Source organism: Pongo abelii, chromosome 8 (genome assembly GCF_028885655.2).
Source record: "Pongo abelii isolate AG06213 chromosome 8, NHGRI_mPonAbe1-v2.0_pri, whole genome shotgun sequence".
Classification (NCBI taxonomy): Eukaryota; Metazoa; Chordata; class Mammalia; order Primates; family Hominidae; genus Pongo; species Pongo abelii.
Genome location: NC_071993.2, coordinates 28,057,335 through 28,079,793, shown reverse-complemented (window position 1 = coordinate 28,079,793; position 22,459 = coordinate 28,057,335). Strand labels below are relative to the sequence as shown.

General features: G+C 37.4%; 1 protein-coding gene across 1 annotated transcript in view; it reads right to left on the bottom strand.

Annotated features, from left to right (window-relative positions):
* RAB18 (RAB18, member RAS oncogene family) overlaps positions 1 to 20,914 on the bottom strand; it is a gene marked incomplete at its 5' end in the record, with an annotated part of 35,987 nt that extends 15,073 nt beyond the window's left edge. The window contains 2 exon segments of the mRNA NM_001134144.1: positions 15,282 to 15,337; positions 20,791 to 20,914. Coding sequence (NP_001127616.1) covers positions 15,282 to 15,337; positions 20,791 to 20,858 — 124 coding nt within the window.
* Positions 20,915 to 22,459: the final 1,545 nt, after the last annotated feature.

Sequence of the window (22,459 nt, the reverse complement as noted above, 5' to 3'; positions counted from 1 at the left end):
ATGACTGTCTCTGACATAAGAATAATTTGCATGTGGATAACTAACAATGTCTCTAAGTTATGCTTTTGACATATTATATCTGAAACTTACGAATACCATCCACAGGAGACACTGCCCACTGTCACCCTGCCATCAAAGCCAACAGACACAGGTAGCCTGAAGGGGCACCTAATCTAAATCCAGACCCCTAAAGTCCCCAGTCATCTTCCCTAGGTTCCTCTGGCGAATCTCACATGCAGCAATTGAGCTCTTCAGATCTCAAATGCTAAAACTGCTTCTTCATCATGCTTCTCCTTTGTAAGTGGCTGATAATTTGTCTTAATTGGTAGCAGCAGTGGGAGTCTTTTTGAGAGATTTGATTTTGCCAGTTTCTTACCCAATTTGATTAAACTGTGTCTTCAATCTCTTGATGTGGATAACATGGAGCTCACAACAGAAACAGAAGAACTGTCATCTCAGCTTTTCCTTGTTCATTTGTGTTTGCATTTTTAATATGATCTTTAATTCGGTTTCTTTGCAAGAATCTTTTTTTAGGCACACTGGTAAATTTTCATATTGCACTTACTGCTTATTTCAAAGGCTCCATTAATTATATTATCTAGTTTTAACTAAAATAACCTTCATGAAAAAGGCCAAAGAAAATATGAACTCAACAGTAGATATATGTGAATGGGAGACCAGAAGATATTAATGGAAGCAGAAGCATACATCTTGTCGAAGAGGAGAAAAATCAATCAATAGAAACTGACTCAGAACTGACACAGATGTTAAAACTGTACACCACATGTTCAAAAAGTAGACATGAGTGACATAAAAAAGGATCAAACAGAACTTTCTAAAGATGAAAATGGGCTGGGCACAGTGGCTCACGCCTGTAATTCCAACACTTTGAGAGGCTAAGGTGGGAGGATCGCTTGAGGCCAGGAGGTTAAGACCCCCCCTGGCAAAACAGCGAGACTTCGTCTTGACAAAAATAAATTTTTTTTTTTTTGAGACGGAGTCTTGCTCTGTTGCCCAGGCTGGAGTGCAGTGGCAGCGATCCTGGCTCACTGCAAGCTCTGTCTCCCGGGTTCATGCCATTCTGCTGCCTCAGCCTCCCGAGCTGCTGGGACTACAGGCACCTGCCACCACGCCCGGCTAATTTTTTGTATTTTTAGTAGAGACGAGGTTTCACCGTGTTAGCCAGGATGGTCTCAATCTCCTGACCTCGTGATCCGCCCACCTCAGCCTCCCAAAGTGCTGCGATTACAGGCGTGAGCCACCGCACCCAGCCAAAAATAAACTTTTAAAATTAGCCAGGCATGGTGGCTTGTGCCTGTAGTCCCAGCTTCTCGGGAGGCTGAGGTACGAGGATGGCTTGAGCCTGAGAGGTCGAGGCTGAAATGTGCCATGGTTGTGCTACTGCAGTCCAGCCTGGGTAACAGAGAAGACCCTGTCTCAAAAAAAAAAAAAGAAGGTAAAAATGGCAATGTCTAAGATGAAAAATACACTGGATGGGATTGACAACAAATTAGACGCTGCAGAAGAAAACATCAGTGAATGTGATGACACAGCAACAGAAACTACCCAAAAGGAAGTAGAAAGAAAAGGTTCAAAGAAAATGAGAGACCATCAATCATCTGTGGGACAACTTCAAGCAGCCTAATATGCAAACAATGGAGTTGATGAAAAAGAAGAGAGAAGGGGGGAAAATATATCTGAAGAAATAATGGCTGAAAAATTTCAAATTTGATGAAAAATATAAATCCACAGATCAAAAAGCTCAAAAAGCCCCTAGCAAAAAAAAAAAAAAAGAAGAAAAACTCAGAGACATCATAATGAAATTATTCTAAGTATTTTAAATTAAATATTTTAAACAAAAAGAAAAACAACATCAAAATTTGTATGATGCCACTAAAGCAATACTTATAGGAACATTTATAACACTAAACACCCATATTAGAAAAGTGATCTAAAATCAATGACCTAGGCTTCTAAACTAAGACAATAGAAAAAGCAGCAAATTAAATCCAAAGAAGTAGAAGAAAGAAAATAAAGTTCAAACCAGAAATTAAAATCAGAAAAACAACAACAAAAATCAATGAATCCAAAAGTTGGTTCTATAAGAAAACCAATAAAACTGATAAACTTCCAGTCAAATTGATCAGGAAAAAGAAGACAAAAAATATCATTATAAAGGATGAAAAAAATCACACCATTTATAGATTGTACAGAGGTTAAAGGAATGACAGAATGTTATGAACAAGTTTATGCCAATAAATTTGATATTCAGATAAAAATGGACAATTTCCTTGAAAGATTAAAAGCTACCAGAATTTACTGAAATAGATCACAAAGAAAATATATATAGAATATAGATAAAAAAGGAAACGTGAATAGAGTCGAAGCATATTATTATGAAAAATCCCTAAACATATAAGAAGGCAGTAATGGTAAGAATTCAGGAACAAAAACTCTTTAAGGAAATAAATAGCAAAATGGCAGAAGTCCTTCCTTATTGGTATATTAAATGCAAATAGAATAAACTCTCCTATCAAAAGATTGGCAGAATACTTTTTAAAAATTCAACTACATGCTTTCTATCGGAGATTCACTTTTGGTCTAGAAACAAATATAGGTTGAGAGTGAAAGGACAGGAAAAGATATTCCATACAAATAGTAACCAAAAGATAACAAAGGTAATTATACTAAAATCAGACAAAATAGACTTTAAGTCAAAAACTGTTAGGAGACTAAAGACAAAATATTTTGATAAAAAGGCCAATTCTCAAGAAGATACAACAATTATAAACATATACACCATAGAACAGAAGTCCAATATATATATGAAGCAAACACTTGATAGAATTAAATGGAAAAATAGTGTTACAACAGTTGGAGATTCTATTTATTTATTTATGTATTTATTTATTTTCCTAAACACAAGCCCTCCACTGAAAATACTGATTATTTTTATTGCCTGACTGAATTCCAAAACGTCTTTTTTTTTTTTTTTTTTTTTTTTTTACAAATTACATTTTATTTAGATTTTTGCAATCACAGTTTCATTACAAAGGATACAATATCAGGACCAACCAAAAAGAGAAACACATAAGAATGAGGTCTGGGAGGATCCCAAACATGGAGCTTCCATGCGTCTCCCCTTCCTCTCCCCGCAGAACCAGAGCACATCACCCTCTTGTTTTTTGTTTTTTTTTTAAATCCTCCCATATACTTTATCCTATTTTTTTTTATTTCAATAGGTTTTTAGGAACAGGTGGTATGTGGTTACATGGATAAGTTCTTTAGGGTAATTTCCGAGATTTTGGTGCACCCATCACCCGGGCGGTGTGCCCTGTACCCAATGTGTAGTTTTTTTATCCCTCATCCCTCTCCCACCCTTCCCCCTGAATCCCCAAGTTCCACTGTATCATTCTTATGCCTTTGTGTCTTCATAGCTTAGCTATCACTTATAAATGAGGACACACAATGTTTGGTTTTCCATTCCTGAGTTACTTCACTTAGAATAATGATCTCTAGTTCCAGCCAGTTTGCTGCAAATGTCATTATTTTGTTCCTTTTTATGGCTGAGTGGTATTCCATGGTATACATATGCCACATTTTATCTACTCGTTGATTGATGGGCATTTGGGCTGGTTCCATATTTTTGCAATTGTGAATTGTGCTGCTATAAACATGCATGTGCAAGTGTCTTTTTCATATGATAAACAGTCGGAGATTTTAATACACCACTTCCAATTATGAATAGTGTACTGAGATATATTATCAACAGAAAACAAAGGGTTTGAAGGCCAATTAGAGCCAACAGAATACTCCATATAACAACAAATTTTTTTCAAGTATACATGAAACATTCTCCAGGATAGGCCATATGTTGGCTACAAAACAAGTCTTAATACATATTAAAAAACTGAAATCATGCAAACCATTTTTCTGATTACAATGGAATAAACCTAGAAATTAATAACAGAAGGAATACTGGCAAATTCACAAATATGTGAAAATGAAACAATACCCTTTTAAACAACCAATAAAATCACAGAAAAAAATTAGAGAATGCCTTGAGACAAATAAAAATACAATATATTAAAATTTAGGGAATGCCGTGAAATATTTTAAATGTTAAGAGAAAAAAAATTTTCTTTTTTTTTTTTTTTTTTTTCTGAGATGGAGTCTTGCTCTGTCACCCAGGCTGGAGTGCAGTGGCACGATACCAGCTCACTGCACCTTCTGCCTCCTGGGTTCAAGTGGTTTACCCATCCCAGCCTCCCTAGTAGCTGGGATTACAGGTGCCTGCCACTATGCCTGGCTAATTTTTGTATTTTTAGTAGAGACGGGGTTTCACCATGTTGGCCAGGCAGATCTCGACCTCCTGACCTCAGGTAATCTGTCTGCCTCGGACTCCCAAAGTGCTGGGATTACAGGCATGAGCCACCATGCCCGGCACAGAAATTTATAGCTGTAAATGAATATATTATAAAGGAAATAAAACTTCAAATCAATAACCTAACTTTATACCTTAAGGAACTAAAAGAGAAGAGTAAACTCTGTGCAAAGCTAGCAGGGCAGAAGTAATAAATAATATGAGCAAAGATAATTAGAGAATAAAACACAATAAGGAAAACTGATAACCAAAGTTGTTTTTTCTTAAAGATTAACAAAATAGACAAACTTTTAAACTAGATTAACTTTAAAAAAAAAAGAGAGTGAGAGAAAAGATTCAAATTACAAAACTCAGATATGAAAATAGGGTCATTACTACCAATTTTACAGGAAAAAAAAGGATCATAAGAGAATACTATGAACAACCGTATGTCAACGAATTGGATAACATAATTAAATGGGCAAATTCTAACAAATACACAATCTGCCAAAATTTACTCATGAATAGAAAACTTGAATAGACCCATAACTAGTAAGAAGACTGAATCAGTAATCAATCAAGTTTATTCCCAGAATGCAAGAACAGTTGAACTTTAAGAAAAATGAATCAAAGTAATATATCGCATTAAGAGAATGAAGGTTTTTAAACACATGATGATCATCCTGATGCAGAAAATGCATTTGACAAAATTCAATTCCCTTTCATGATAAAACACTCAACAAACTAGGAATAGAAGGGAATTTCCTCAACATGATATACACCATATATGAAAAACCCATGGCTAACGTCATACTCAATGGTGATAAAGCTTTGGTTTTTTTTCAAGTTGTTTCGGCTAGTCTACTTCCTTTGCATTTCCTAGTGAATTTTAGAATCAGCTTGTTGATTTAAAAATAAAAGCCTGCTGGGATTTTGATAGGGATTATGTTGAATCTATAGATCACTTTGGGGAGAACTGACCTCTTAGCAATATTAAATCTTATGGCTGCTGAAAAAGTTATATCTTTCCATTCATTTAGGTCTTTAAAAATTAATCTGAAAGTATTTTGTAATTTTCAGTATTACAGGTCTTTGACAAATTTCGGTAAATTTAGCCCTGGGTATTCTGTAGATTTTTATTTAAAATTGTATTTAAATTTTTCATCTTCCTTTTATTCATTACCAATAAATAGAAATACAATGGATACTTTAAATATGGATTTTGTATTCCTGTGGATTTTTACATTCTTCTTTTCCAATCTGGATGCATTTCTTGTCTTACTGCCCTGGCTAAAAATTTCTAGTACAACAGAAGTGGTGAGAGCTTATATTCTTATTTTGTTCCTCATATTAAGGGGAAAACATTCTTTATTTTATCATTAAGTATGATGTTAGTTGTATGATTTTTATAGATATCCTTTATCAGGTTTCTATTCAGAGTTTACTGAAAGATGTTATCAAGAATACATGTTGGATTTTTTTCAAATGCATTTTCTGCATCCATTGAGATGATTACATGATATTTCTTTTTTAGTTTAAAGTAGTGAAGTATGCATTGATTTTTTTTTTTTTAATGTTAAACCAACTTTTCCTTTGTGGGATAAACCCCACTTCGTTTTGTTGGTTTATTATGTGTTGTTCTTCATATGTTTCATATCAACTGATAATTTTTCAAAAGTGCAAAAGCTATTCAGCGTAGAAAGGACAGTCTTTTCAACTAATAGTGTTAGAACAACTGGATATCCATATGCAAAAGGAAAAAAAAGAACTTCATACCTCACACTGTATTCAAAAATTAATTCAAAAAATTATACTTAATGTAACACTTTATAAACTATAAAACTTCTGGTAGAAAATATAGGGGAAAATCACTGCAACCTTCTATCAGGCAAAAGATACAACACTGAAATCATCATCCATAAATGGAAAAATTAAGAAGTTAGATTTCATCAAAATAAAAAACATATGCTGTTAGAAATATACTTTTACACGAATGAAAAAACAAGCCAGAGACTGGGAGGAAAACATTTTCAAAGTATATATCATCTAATAAGAGACTTAAATGCAGAATATATTTTAAAAACTCTCAAAGTCCAACAAAAAGCAAAAAAACCCACTTAAAAATTAATGAAAGACTTGAACAGACACTGCAAAAAAATACATATATACAGTCTATATAAATGTGTGTATAGATGTTAAAAAGATACTCAACCTCATTAGTCATTAGTGAAATTCAAATTAAACCACAATGAGATCTGAACACATACCTACTTACTCATTTGAAAATATAGTTAAAATTTAAAGAAGGCTGCTCGTAGATATATAATAGGTGAGGGGTATAGAAGAATAAGAATTCTCATATGAAGCTAGTGGGAATGTAAAAATGATACAACCACTTTATAAAAATATGGCCAAACTGTTTTCCAAAGTTAAATATGCATTTATCATATGACCCACCAATTCCATTACTGGGTATGTATTCTAAAGAAATAAAAACTAGTATTCATACAAAATCCTATACCTGAATGTTTACAACAGGACTATTCATAATCACTAAAAACTGGAAACAACACAAATGTCTTACAATTGATGAACAGATAAACCAACTAAAACTGTGGTACATCCAAACAATGGAATATAGCTCAGCAATAAAAAGGAACAAACAATTCACAGGAACTTGGATGAAGCTCAAAGGCATTAAGCTAAGTGAAAGCAGTTTCAGAGGTGCACATGTACCCTAAAACTTAAAGTATAATTAAAAAAAAAAAAAGGTAACATACCATATGATTCCACTTATATGACATTCTCAAAAAAGATAAAACTAGAGACCAGGTAAGTGGCTGCTGAGGTTAGAGGCAGGAGGACCAGACTAGAATAGAACAGAAAGGGATAGCACCAGGTAGTTTTAGGGATGATGGAACTATTTGGTATGCTGACTGTGGTGGTGGCAATTATATGACCATAAACATTTGTTTTAATACATATGTTAAAAATCAAACTGTATACCAAAAAAATCAACTTTAGTGTATAATTTTTTAAAAAATACTGCTATAAACTCATATGTAAGAAACACAATAGGTCAAACATATTTTCTGAAAGAATAAATTATCAAGAATGTGTATTGTAAAACCTCTACTTCTTTTCAATTTAGGATTTACTTTGTTGTTGTCAAGTCTGAGATTGATTCTGTATAATTGTTCCATGGGCTTTTAAAGTAGTGAGGTCTTTATTCAAAAGATTTGCTGATTTTGTTAGTCCAATTCCCTATGCCTTTATCTGTATCTTTTGGGTGTATCTACCTACAAAAGAAATGCAGCAAATCTAATATAACTGTATTTTCATCAAATTCTTTTTTTTTTCTTTGAGACAGAGTCTCGCTCTGTCGCCCAGGCTGCAGTGCAGTGGCACAATCTTGGCTCACTGCAACCTCTGCCTCCTGGATTCAAGTGATTCTCCTGCCTCAGCCTCCTGAGTGGCTGGGACTACAGGTGTGAGCCACCATGCCTGGCTAATTTTTGTATTTTTAGTAGAGACGGAGTTTCACCATGTTGGACAGGCTGTTCTCGAACTCCTGAAATCAGGTGATCCGCCCTCCTCAGCATCCCAAAGTGCTGGGATTACAGGCGTGAGTCACTGCACCTGGCCCTCATCGAATTCTTTTCTTGTGTTTTGAAGCTTTTATAGAGAGCTTCTATGTTTGGTGCCTACTTGTTTATGACTGTTATAGCTGCTTAGTTAATTTACTGGGCCAACATTACATACTATCCACTTTATTCTGTCCAGTGCATTAACCTTAAATTCTACCTAACTTAGGCTATATTTTACCATACCACTTTTGCATTTTTGCATTTGCCTGGTTCATCTATTTTCAACCTTTTCTTACTTCTTTTTCAACTCTAGCTGATAATTTGAATTATTAAGAGAAGTGGACCCAGGCACATTTAATTAATTAACATATTTAATTTTACTGCTTCCCTCTTAATTATATTTAGCATTCTTTGACATTCAGGTCAAATCTGTGGTTGATATACTGTGAAATAATTAAAAGAATTCCAAATTAGAAGTTGGGAGGCTGGATTTAGCCCCAGCCTTCTGACTAAGGTATAGCCTAAGGATTATAGACTAAGGTACAGAAATCAAAGATTTCTTTCTTTTTGTTTTTTTTTCTTTTTGAGATGGAGTCTCTCTCTGTCACCCAGGCTGGAATGCAGTGGTGCAATCTTGGCTCACTGCAACCTCCATCTCCTGAGTTTAAGCGATTCTCCAGCCTCAGCCTCCCAGGTACCTGGGATTACATACACTTGCCACCACGCCTGGCTAATTTTTGTATTTTTAGGGGAGATGGAGGTTTCACCATGTTGACCAGGCTGGTCTCGAACTCCTGACCTTCAGTGATCCACCTGCCTCGGCCTCCCAAAGTGCTGAGATTACAGGTGTGAGCCACTGCGCCTGGCCCAAAGATTTCAAATGTTCAAAGGGGAAAACAAAACTGAAAATTCAGAGTATCCAGAGCAATGACAAAGAAACACTCCATACCAAAACCTATGGAACACAGAATTGGTTCTTAGAGAACATCTTTAACAAAGAATAAGCATTAAAAATAAGGGGACTTAATATTTATCTTAACAAACCAAAAAAATAACGCCAAAAGAAAAGCAGGAACAACAACGAGGGAAAAAAATTAAAGCAATCCTCAAAACAATAAAATAGACACATTCCTTAGGAAAAGACAACAAAAATAGACAATTTTAGAAATGAAGAGCCACGATCACAGATAATGAAAAGTTTAAAATAATACTATGTGCAACTATCTTAAGAGAAAATGAATACTTTCCAAGTTACACTCCCAAGACTATTCTAAGAATAGAAAACTTGAAGAAGTTGGAATGGTAAAGAAGGAAGAAGGATCAGATTGATTCAACAGGTAAAATGTAACCTTTAAAGAATAGATAATTTCAATATTATTTAAGCTTGTCATGAAAATTTTTTTTTTTTTTTTTTTTTTTTGAGACAGATCTTGCTCTGTCACCCAGGCTAGAATACAGTGGTACGATCACAGCTCACTGCAGCCTTGACCTCCCAGGGTCAAGTGATCCTCCTGCCTTGGCCTCACAAAGTGCTGGGATTATAGGCATGAGCCACTGTGCCCAGCAGAAGTCATAGGTATTTTTGAAAGCTCACTAAGGAAATAACATCAACCCATAACAACCACAATTTGTCTAAGTGTAGTTGAAATATACCAACCCTCAAAAGACATTTTCACATATTTTAACAATTATAAGTCTTAAAATAGATTCAGAAATATGTTGTGACCCAGTCTGAAGTAGAAAAATGGTTTTACATTCATTTTCTAGGTTTTTATTTGAAAATAGTTTTTAAAGCACCCTTTTTATAGTCAAAAGGTACATAAAACGGGGTAAATAAAAAAATAAAAAAAAATAAAGCGAATTGTGCCTATTTAATCAGATTATATAAAATTAGTATAACTAATTTCTACAGGATCTAATTTCCATGCTTACCAATTCCATCTATGCTACTAATTACTTAGATAAGTACCTGATTAAGGACCACCATGTGATCCTGTCATAGCAGAAAAAGAAACCTAATACTATCTTTTATCAAACACTCCTATGTAATAAGCAAACAAACAAACAAAAACACTGGTCGAGACATTTTTGCAGGCTGAGAGCAGTGACTCACACCTGCAATCCCAGCACTTTGGGAGGCCAAGGTAGGAGGACTGTTTGAACCCAGGAGTTCAAGACCAGCCTGGGCAACAGTTTGGTGAGACCCCATCTCCAAAAAAATACAAAAATCACCCGGGCATGGTGGCACGTGCCTGTAGTTCCAGTTGAGGAGGCTCAAGCAGATCACTGGAGCCCAGGTGGTCGAGGCTGGAGTGAGCTGTGTTTGTGCCACTGCATTCCAGCCTGGCGACAGAACAAGACCCTGCCTCAAAAAAATAAAAAAAATAAAACTTGCAATTTTGTGTGTATGAGTGTTTATTTTTATGTCAGAAATGTTAACTTGTACTACATTTTAAAATATTTGTGTTTCATTATGTTTCCTTCTTAGTCTCAAATATGCATATGTTGGATTTCCTTTTCTGATTTCCATATCTATCATTTTCTAATTCGTTTTAACATTTTCATTAATTTTGGTAAATTCTACCTGCTTTTTCCATTTCTAGACTCTGTCTCTTATTGTATTTTCTACAGTTCTCTATTATCTATGTGATCCTTTCAATTTCATCTTCATTTCAGTAATAGTTTTATTTTCTAATTTCATTTATTTTTCTTTCCACTCAATCAGCTTACCTTGCATTTTCTCATGCAATCACTCTATTTCTTCCCCGGCCTCTTTTATCAACTGCGTTGTGCTCTCAGCAGTAAATACTTCATTAAGCTTTCTAAACTCATGGCAAAATGTTTGATCACAATATTCATCTTCTTTATGGCAATATTTTAGGTTACTGTTCTTCATCTGTCCTTTGTTTTTCTGTTTCTTTCTTCCTTTTTTATTTCCAAACATTTGTGGCAGTCAAGCTTAATGAATTCCTTTTGATTATTCATCTCTGAAGAAGTGCTGGTTGTCCAGAACCTGATATTTGTAGGAGGTTCATGCAGAAGGCCAGAGCGCCTCCAGTTCTGGACTGACAACTTTTTTGTGATTCAGAGATTTACCTAAGAGACAGTTTAGCATTTTACTTCTCAACAGCCAATGCAGACAGGCAGTCTGGAGGTTTTTCACAATGCAGTCATCTCCTCCCCAACTGCTATAGAGACAGACACATATTACTTCCAGCAAAAATGGCTTGTTTATGTGACTCCTTGTTTGGCTTCATTTCCCCGACTTCTTAGAATCAAATCAGGTGCAGGAAAGCTCCTGCCTTGAGCTGAAGAAACCCATTTCACTTTTGTAAACAAGGGGTTTAGGTTTTATACCTCAGGGGAGCCTTGCAGTTTCATGGGTGTTTCTTGCTGTCTCTGAGCTCCACAGCCATGGCATCCTACCTACTTCTTCTCACATGCAGCCAGCCCGATGGCCACTGCTCCTGGCAACAATTCCACCTATTTTGTGGCTTGGGGTTTTTAACTGTCTTCTAGTTTAGTGGAATGCTGGGTTTGTGTGTCAGTTTTTCCCTCTCTTTGTTGTTTTTACTAATTGCCAACAAAGAAAAATGCTAACTTTATAGTACCATCTGCAAATCCCAAATCCAACAATTATCTTAAAAGAGTATTTTATGCAAGACAGAAACTTAAGTGTCTCACTAAGTTACTAAAAGGTAACAATACACTTTCCTTACTACTATTTTACTGTGGGGTAAAATACCAATTTTCATAAAACACTAATTTTCACAAGGCCGTTAAGTAATTGTTTTTATTTTTAAAACTCATTTGTGGGCTGGGCATGGTGGCTCACACCTGTAATCCTAGCACTTTGGGAGGCTGAGGCGGGTGGATCACTTGAGGTCAGGAGTTCAAGACCAGCCTGGCCAATATAGCAAAACCCCATCTCTACTAAAAACATAACAATTAGCAAGGCATGGTGGCATACACCTGCAATCCCAGCTTCTTGGGAGGCTGAGGCAGAAGAATCACTTGAACCTGGGAGGCGGAGATTGCAGTGAGCTGAGATCATGCACCACTGCACTCCGGCCTGGGCAACACAGCAAGACACTTGTCTCAAAAAAAAAAATATAAATATATATATATATATATATGTTATTACCTAAGGCAGAAAGTAATCTGATGCTTCAATGTAAAAGATATTTTGTTCAACATATTCAAGATCCAGGGCCTATTTGGGGAACAAATTATATATATTTTCACCAGCATACTATAATCTTAGTATTTGTCTTTGGAGAAGACAAAGCCTTTTTAGTAATAAAGACAACCCACGATTTGTTATGCTACAAGTCTCCAAATTCCATTTGGATTTGTAATGAAGACAGTTAATATTATATGTATGTTCATTCCTTCAGTAAAATTTTAACTTTAGGCAAGTTTATTTTCCTGCCAGTTGCTACTGCTCTCCTCCTGGCTAGCCATTACCAATATGTACTCAGGCAGGTTCTGACCAAAATAAGGTTTTACTACTAAGTAATTTTTATAGGAGTAAATAATACACCAGTCTGGGCACAGTGGCTCACACCTATAATCTCAACACTTTGGGAGGCCCAAGGCAGGTGGATCACTTGAGGCCAGGAGTTCAAGACCAGCCTGGCCAACATAGCAAAACTTATCTCCACTAAAAATACAAAAATTAGCCAGGTGTGGTGGTGCATGCCTGTAGTCCCAGCTACACAGTAGGCTGAGGCACCAGAATCACCTGAATGGGGAGGTGGAGGCTGCAGTGAGCGAAGGTTGTGCCACTTCACTCCAGCCTGGGCAACAGAGCAAGACTGTGTTTAAAAATAAATAAATAAAATTAAATAATAATAATTATTATTATAATACAACAAAGCCAAATTACAACTGATTTTGAATTCGTGTTTTAAATGATTCCCTTTCCTATGACACAAATAAGAGTAAATCTGTAAATCTTAATATCATGCAAAAGCTAAGTAATGCCTAATTTATTGAAAATTTAGAGGCACCATGAGTTCATATGAAGAAAAAGAAACAAACATGAGCTCCTCCTGAGCTGGGCATGGTGGTACATGGCTATAGTTCCAGCTACTTGGGAGGCTGAGGCAGGAGGATCACTTGAGCCCAGGAGGGTGAGGCCAGCCTGGGCAACACAATGAGACACTGCCTCACAAAAAAAGAAAAAAAAAAGAGCTCTTACTTACAGAATTCCAAACAAGATACATAGATAGAGTGATGGCATTTTAAAAAAATCACCATTTGATAACCATCACAGTTGGAATGACAAGATCATATACTGTCTTTATCACTTATCACAGGCAAGAATTATCAATGGATGCTACAACAGGAGGGCAAAAAGTATAAGGAGGAGGATACCTATATAGTCTCAATGTATCTCTCTACGAGAAATATATTAGTTATGAAGGGAAAAATAATACCTTCACAGAGGAGTAAGTTGGCATATATCACCTTAAGTAACCAAAGTCCCACCACCAGTAAATGGGATAAACAGACACAGTGTACCTCCTGACACTATGTTCTGAAAAACACTTCTGTGGAATTGCTGCCAAAACTGCATAACCTGAATCTAACCGTTAAGGACACACTGGACATACACAAATTGAGAGATATTCTACAAAATAATTATTTACTCTTCAAAAATGTCAAGGCCCTGAAAAGGCAAACAAAGACTGAAGAATTGCTGATTAAAAGAGGCTGAAGAGGCTCGACGCGTGGCTCACACCTGTAATCCCAGTACTTTGGGAGGCCGAGGTGGGTAGATCACTTGAGGTCAGGAGCTCGAGACCAGCCTGGTCAACATGGCAAACCCCACCTCTATCAAAAATACAAAAAAAATTAGCCAGGCATAGTGGCATGTGCCTGTAGTCCCAGCTACTTGGGTGGCTGAGGCAGGAGGATCACTTGAACCTGGAAAGTGGAGGTTGCACTGAGCTGAGATGGTGCCACTACACTCCAGCCTGAGTGACAGAGCTAGACTCTGTCTCGAAAATAAATTGATTCATTAATTAAATGAAATAAAAGAGGCTAAAGAGAAGTAACTAAATTCAATGTATGATCCTGGACCCGAAACAATTATTTGTCTTTTGCTATATGGGACATTAATGGGACAACTGATAAAATCTGTGTATAGACAATAAAATGTATCTATGTTCATTTAAGAAATACACATTAAAGTATGCAGACATTGAAGACATCATGTCTATAATCTACTCTCATTTTTTTAAAAAAGAATACTGTGTGTATGTAGAGAGAGAATGATAAAGCAAATGTGACAAACATTAACATTTGGAGTAATTTAATAGGATACACAAGAATTATTTGTGCTATTTTTACAAATCTGTGAGTCTGAAATTGTTTCACAATAAAATTTTAGAAACAGACATACAATCAATGAAAACAAATAAAGGCAGTTAAGAGAAACTCTTTATTTTCCCTAACAATAACGCTAGGATCATCTTTACTATATTCTCCTCATCAGATCATGAAATTTTAAAGCTGAAAAAAAAAAGTATTCTCTCTGCCCAAAACCTCCCAATTTACAGATGAAGTTAGTAAGTCAAGTGACTTCATCAAGATTACATGTAATTCAAGGCAAAGCCAACCAAGACTATTATCCAGCTCTGACTCAGCTCAGCTACCTTTCAACTATTCCAAGTGGTCTCTTCATCCCTTTACATTGTCTACGTCTAAACACATGATACCAAAATACTTACCTCTATCTTCTCATATATTCTCATAAGTTAGGGTGACTAACCATTTTCAGGTGATCTAAATTTTATCCTTAAAAGGCATTTAAGTATCATTGCTCCTAACAATCCTTAATAACTAGTATCAATACATATGTGAAGATAAGAATACATGTCAAACACTGTAGCAAATGCTGAACACACAAAATTAACACACTCTGTTAGGTCTATGATGACGGAGACCAAGTTTGTTATTCAATATTATAACCCCTCCTCTTAGTAGCAGTCCCTGGCATACAATAAGTATTCAAATAACTGTTGTATATTACAAAATAAAAGATAATCCATAGTACAGGAAAGAAAAGTGTATACAGATAATCACATTAGCAGTTTTAATAAAGTACCATGAGACAACACATAAGGAAGTTATTTTCTCTTGGTAAGATCTAGAAAGGCTTCAAAGATTTAATGATACCAAAATTAAGTCTTGAAGAACAAATAAGATTTCAACAGACATGGAGGCAGTGGGGTGGTGAGAGGAAGGTAGAAGGATTTAGATTAAAAAGGCCAAAGGCAAGAAAATACTGGCCATTTCTACAGAATTTTTAAACACAGGCTTACCTATTGTTGCTGCAAGTTCTGGATCAAACGTATCATCTGTGAACCTCAAGAGCAGGCTGAAAGAGATATTAAAAAGACAGGTTGGGAACTTGAATTTTCTAATCATATGATAAATGTGTTCATAATTATTTGGTCACAAATTATTAGATGCAGATAAAAATAACTGATGTAGGCCTGTTCCTAGGAATACTGCCTCAGAGCAGGTATACACAGAAAAATTAAATTACTAGAAAGGCAATTTAAAAATCCCAAGAGCAAAGTAGTTTACTATTAAATATATTCCCCATGCTCTCCTACACAATCGCCCAAGTACAAAAGGTGGGGGTTTTTGTTGTTGTTGTTTTTTAACTGTTCTGGTATGTCCTTCTGAGAAAATGATATTAGCAGCATGTCATGCTTTAACTGACATAGATGAAAAGGGAAAAAATAAAGTCTCTTAGAATGCAACAAACTAGCTTTAAAAAATCTGATTGTGTAATCCACTCTGAATTCAAGCAAAACCAGAAATATATCAAAGCCGAGCATTCTGTAACACGCAGTATGGCTACTACCTAAGAGAGGATACAGTAAAAAGAGAGGTTAAAAGAAAGATTACAGGACAGAGTAGGTAGACTCGGGCAAACACTAGGTAGAGTGTGTAAAACCAAGTAGGCAACTGGAGGCTACTGGAGGCTGTTAAAGAAAGTTAAGACAAGTACTGCTCTTTGTTTTTAAAAGTTAATACTAACAAAAAATGGAAGAAAATCAATGGAAGACAACTGCCATGATTATGGCAAGAGAGAACAAAGGACTAAACCTAGGAAATGGTAAGAAACTAGAAAGAAAGGATAAAAGCAAAAGACACCAGATTAGAAGGGTACTCTAAGATTTTACATCTTCCAGAATTATTTTACTTACTATGAAGCAGAAGTGTCAGTTATTAGAAACTCTTCAAAAATAAAATCTAAGCTTTTGTTAAAGCCCTTGATTTTAACATCATTCAATCTTCCCTCATGTTAACTTCTGAAGTATAAGACTCTCCTAATTGACCTGTTTGCATGAATAAAATCAAAGAAACAGCCATCAGATATCTAAATTATAGAAAAATCTTATGACTCTTTCTATAGGTTGTGATTATTGCTGGTAGAGGTATGTTTTGTCCGTAGAGTTTTTGCAAAACATAATGGCCTCCTGGTAGTTTCCAAACCCAGTGTCATTAATTATATTTGAACGATTAACTCTCCCTTACTTGGTTTTGTTTTCTTGTATTTACCATAAAACCAGCATCATAAAATCAAAGTAAAAAAGAAGAGTCAAATTCTAGATTTATCTACTTAACATCTTGACTATATTTACTTACTTGGAACATAGGTAACAATACTAGTAAGACTCTTAAAGACTACCTATAAAATTTTTCTTCTCTCCCAACATACTCAGTTACCCATAATTTAAGAAAAGATACATAATTAATATCTACACGTGGTCACCACAGAAAATATTACTACAAAAACATAAGTTAAGATTACCTTGTAGACTAGTTGTAATAATATCATAATAATAATACAATAATGATGATATTGGGTATTATTTATTGAACATATGGCAATGTGCAGACACAAAGCCAGAGGTTTTTCTCTCACAATTGCTAATCCTTAAATGGCCTTTGTTATTAACAGTACTTTGTAATGAGAGGCAGGGAATTGGTGGCATGGCGTGAAGCAACAAATTTTAATACAGGCTCTGGATATACATCAGATCTTAGACAGAGGTACCCTGGTAACCCAAAAAGTATTCTAAATTCTATGTATGCCTTTTTCTAGGCAGAGAGTCCATTTCTCTATTAGACTTTGAAAGGGACAGAGAGTCCATTTCTCTATTAGATTTTGAAAGGAACTGACAATCTCAAAATAATTAAGAAGCACACTTTTTTTTTTTTTTTTTTAAGAGACAGGGTCTCACTCTGTTACCCAGGCTGGAATGCAGTGGCACAATCACAGCTCACTAATCCTCCCACCTTAGGCCCCCAAGTAACTGGCATGACAGGTGTGCATCACCACGGCCAGCTGATTTTTTTATTTTTATTTTTTTAGAGGCATGGTCTCGTTATGTTGCCCAAGCTGGTCTCGAACTCCTGGCCTCAAGAGATCCTCCTGTCTCAGCCTCCCGAGTAGCTAGGATTACAGGATGAGCCACTGCACCTGGCAGAAGCACCATTCTTATAATATTGTATATTTACACCCTCATATTTTCAAAGTTGAAGGAGGAAAATGTTTTCCATGCAGAAGTAGAGATGGAAGGAGTAACTACCACCATGGCACTTAGATGTGACCAAATTTATAATAAACAGAGTGTGATTATGACTAATCTGCATTTTTTAAATTTACAAATGAAATTTACCAAAAAAAAAAAAAAAAGGGAAGGCAAGGGGCATAGGAGGGACAGCAATTTAGATAATAGGTCTCTCTAATCCCTTCCAGTTCTTGACACATTCTGCTACTCTTTACCTTACCAGGCCTAGCCACAGAATCGGAGTCTTACACATTTAGGGTCTGAGAGGTTTCTATTCCAACCCCCTCGCTTTTGAAATGAAGGCCTACAGCATTCAAGTATCACACACAAGGTCACATAAGTGGCAGCCCCAGTTTCATAATCCTGATCTCCTGACTACTATCACATACCCTTTAGACTCTAACACTATGAAATACACTAGAAAGTAATCCACTAATTCGGATTAAACATATCCTTTGTTTTCCCCAACAACACAAGTGCTATCTCACTTCCACTAGCTCCAGCTCTGTAATGAAATAGAAACAAACTTGGTTAAAACAATCCTTTAAGATAATATCCACAACAAATGTTTTTGTACTAACTCACTTTAAAAGGCATAGACTTCTATTTCAGTGGAGTCATTTATGCTCATCTTATCCAGAAACGTAAGTGTTTAAGATTGTTTTCCATAGCATATCACATAAGCCAATAATGTATATCTAGCTAGACAAATAAGACAACTTTCTCACTATATGTAATCCTTTCACAAAAGAAATAAAGTGACAAAATCCTGCATCGAGCAGTTGATAATCCATTGCTACGTATTGAGGAAAAAGTTTAAAACAGATTAGGCCCACGGTAAATTTGTTTCTTTGTTTTGGTGGCATGAACTAGGGAGACTGATAAATCCACTTAACAGGCCTTACTCTACAAGGAGAACCTCGGTTGGGTGTCATGCCTTGTGTCTACAATCCCAGCACTTTAGGAGTATGAGGCAGGAGGTTGGCTTGAGCCCGTGTGTTGGAGACCACCTGGGCAACACAGGAAAATCCCATCTATGAAAAAAATTTTAGAAGTAGGGCCGGTTGTGGTGGCTCATGCTTATGTTCCTAGCACTTTGGGAGGTCAAGACAGGAGGATCTGTTGAGCTCAGGAGTTCGAGACAGCCTGGGCAACACAGTGAGTCCTCCTCTCTATAAAAAATAAAAAAACACTAGTCAGACATGGTGACTCGTGCCTATAGTCCAGCTACTCAAAAGGCTGAGGTGGGAGGATCACTTGAGCCCAGGAGATTGAGACTGCAGTGAGCTATGATCATGCCACTGCACTCCAGTCTGGGTGACAGAATAAGACCCTGTCTCAAAAAAACAGCGGGTAGAGCAGACGGATTTTGTTTATATACTCCAGTTAACCTTCCAGAAAATTTTAACACACCCTAACTTGTCATCCATGCAATACATTTAGAAAAAGTGCTAACCGACCATGTATTGGGTTGAACTACATGAAATGACAACCAACCATTCCTGACTTCAAAAACACTAATTTCATATGCCTGAACTTAAATGAGAACGATATCTCAAGGAAAAAAGGAGAAAAGAAAAAGAAAGATCACAAGGCTGTGAAATTCCTATTAAGACAATGTTTACATTAACTTTTTAACACTCAAATATATATGTGCAATAATAGATGATCATGTAAATAATTTTACTCATGCCTTTTACACACACACAGACAAATCATGCTGGTTTGCTAACTCATAGTATTTCATTATTCTGTTCCTTGGTATGTGCAAATCCTTCATTCCAGGAGACACAGAGGACATTACATGAGGAACACTATGAAAATGTGTTGTCAAACTGGTGGCTCACGTCTGTAATCCGAGCACTTTGGGAGGCCGAGGTGGGCGGGTCACGAGGTCAAGAGATTGAGACCATCCTGGCCAACATGGTGAAACCCCATCTCTACTAAAAGTACAAAAGTTAGCTGGGCATGATGGTGCGCGCCTGTAGTCCCAGCTACTCGGGAGGCTGAAGCAGGAGAATCGCTTGAGCCCGGGAGGCGGAGGTTGCAGTGACCCGAGATCGCGCCACTGCACTCCAGCCTGGCAAAAGAGCGAGACTCCGTCTCAAAAAAAAATAAATAAGTAAATAATATCAGAATATATTACATAAGCTTTCAAATTCTTAAGAAGCTTTTAAAAAGTAAGACTTTATGAAGTGACTTTTACAAGTTATTTGAGGAGAGCTTTCATTCTAGTTTGTAGAATTAAGGCTACTTCAATTTATGAAATACAAAAAATTATTTGAAAGATATGTGTATCAGAAGGTATAGCTAAAATATGAAACTGATTACAGCCCCTGGACTGTAAATGTGGTTTAAGGATCAGGACGGCCTTGAACATAACCTACTCATAATCAGATGGCAAGAATGACATCAGCTGGAGAACTCTGTTCCAAGACCTGGATGAAATCACAGCCCTCTAGCAACATCCACCTAGATCCATGTCTTACCTTATACTCAACTCCACTGTCAATATTATTTTCCCCAAGGAAAAAGTCAAAAATGAAAGGACAACACTAATCTTCTGTCTCCACAGGATGTGGCAAAATGAGAAATCACAATTACATTTTATTTTCAAAGGTGGCCCACGGCTGAAGCACTCGAACCTTACACTAAAGCGAAATTTTCCAGCAGTCACAAGATCCAGTTCTTTCACAGCCGACTAATAAAAAAGTAAAAGAATCGACATTAAGCTGCGCCCAAACAGGCCAGGAATGGGAACTAAGGCGTCACGAAACTTCCCGAGGACATTATGCATTTAGAAAAGGCCCCAGAGAAACCCTCAAGTGGGAAAGTTATGTCTCCCGGGTCTCGGGTGACAGGCAACCTGAACCCCGAGAGGCTCGAGGCAAGGCGCCCCCGGCCGGATTCGGGCCCAAACCAGCCCGCCACGCCCTGAGCTCCGCGCAGCAAACCGGCCGGCCGAGCCGCGGCCCTCGGAATGGTGTTTTCTCAGCGCTACAGGAAGGACAGCGACCCAGAGAACTTGGGCCTGGCAGAGGCCGGGAACCAGGCAGGCGCGGGTGGGGAGAGAGAAGCAGAAGTCGCGGGAGAGCGCGGCCCAGATGTCGAGGAGGGCGCGAACGCAGCCGGCCCGACCCCGCCGCTGCAGTTTACAGTTCCCGTCGCGGCCCAGGAGACAGCAGCCACCGGGGCAGAAAGAGCCCAGCCATCCTCGTCACGACCCGCACCTCCGCCTCACCTGGACTTGCCCACCCCACTCTCGCCGATGATGAGGATCTTCAGTGTGGTTAGCACGTCCTCGTCCATCCTGACCCCGCTCCGCTCCGAGCCCAGCTGGCCGCCCCGGTGCGCCTCTCAGCCCTTCAGCAGAGTGAGCTGCTGCGCATGCGCGCCGCTCCACGTCTGCCACCTTCCTTTCACACCGGGTGTTCAGGCTGCCGAAGCCCTGTACTCCCCAGTTCCGCCTTGAGGTAGCTCCACGGCTGCGCAACCCAGAATCCCGGGCGTTTTTCCGGACTGAGTGTTCCTCCCCTGCGCAAGCGCAGGTGGGCAGCGCTGTGTATGACTTTGTTGGCTTCTTCTTGAGGTCTAGCTCCACCCCAACCTCAACCTAACCCTCCTTTTGAGTCAGTGGGAGGACTCAGGAGAATATCAAGCTGTTTTATTTCAGCAGCTGCTCATAACAGCTGCACTGCGGTGGGAAAAGCACTGTGCTTGAAGCAGATTATCTTAAATTTAGGTCCAACTCTACCTTATAACTGCCTTGTCATACTACCCAGCTTTCTTAGCCTTTCTCCATCTCTGAGAGACATAGTAACACTTCTTAGAACGTCTGCTTCTTATTGTTATGAAGGTTAAATGAGTTAATTTGTGAAGACATGTTGTTAACCAAAGTGCTCTATAAAAGATGTGATCAGGTATTAACTTGCTGGCTTCCCCTCTGTTATAGTGGAGAGCATCCTCTGCACCCTAATTCATCTTGAAAGGGAGGCATAGACTTCAGGTAGGTCAGGTGCATGACTTCTGGCCGTGCAACTTCAAGCCAACTCTCCCTCCTCATAAGAACTGCTACACCCAGACTGCAGGAAGTGTATGTCTACACCTTGCCTCCTGCATTAAGTTGTAAATCTTAGTGAAGGTACCAAACCTCATTCATAATACTTAGCACAGTGCCTGGTACATGGCAGGCACTCAATAAACCTCAGTTCTCTTGTCTTATTTCCTTATACCTGCAGCTAATGTCAGATACAATGGATATTTGATTAAAGACTACATATAAATAAAATTTCAAATGTTTAGAAATTAATTTGTTAAATAGCTGGAAAAGCCCTTTCAAAAGATATCCAAATGGCTTCTCCTCCTTCAGGTCTTCGCTCAAATGTTGCATTCTTAAAGAGGACTTCCCTGTCCATTCTACTGAAATATGCAAATCCCTCCAGCATTCTCTAGACCTCTTTACATTGTTTTCCTGCATAGGACTTAACCATTCTCTGATACACAATATATTTTACCACTTTATTAGAAGTCTCATGAAGGCAAGGATTTTTTGTTTTGTCTACTGGTATGTCTTCAGTATCTAGAGTACTTCATGGCACATAATATGTGCTAAATAAATGTATGCTGAATGAATTAATTGAATGAATGTTGTAGAGTCCATTCCCAACCTTAGAGAATGTCAATGAAACAACCTCCACTTCTCATCAGATAGCCCTTGAAACTTCAGTTAAGTCTATCTAGCTTACTTTTCATTATGACAAAAAGATCTTATTTATGAGGTTCACAGTATTGTCAAGCTCTCCTGCCCTGGGGTCCCCAGATCCCTAGAAATCCCTGAAAACCTTTCAGGGGGGTTGCAAGATCAAACTATTTTCATAGTTAATATGTTACTTTTTCATGCACATTCTCTG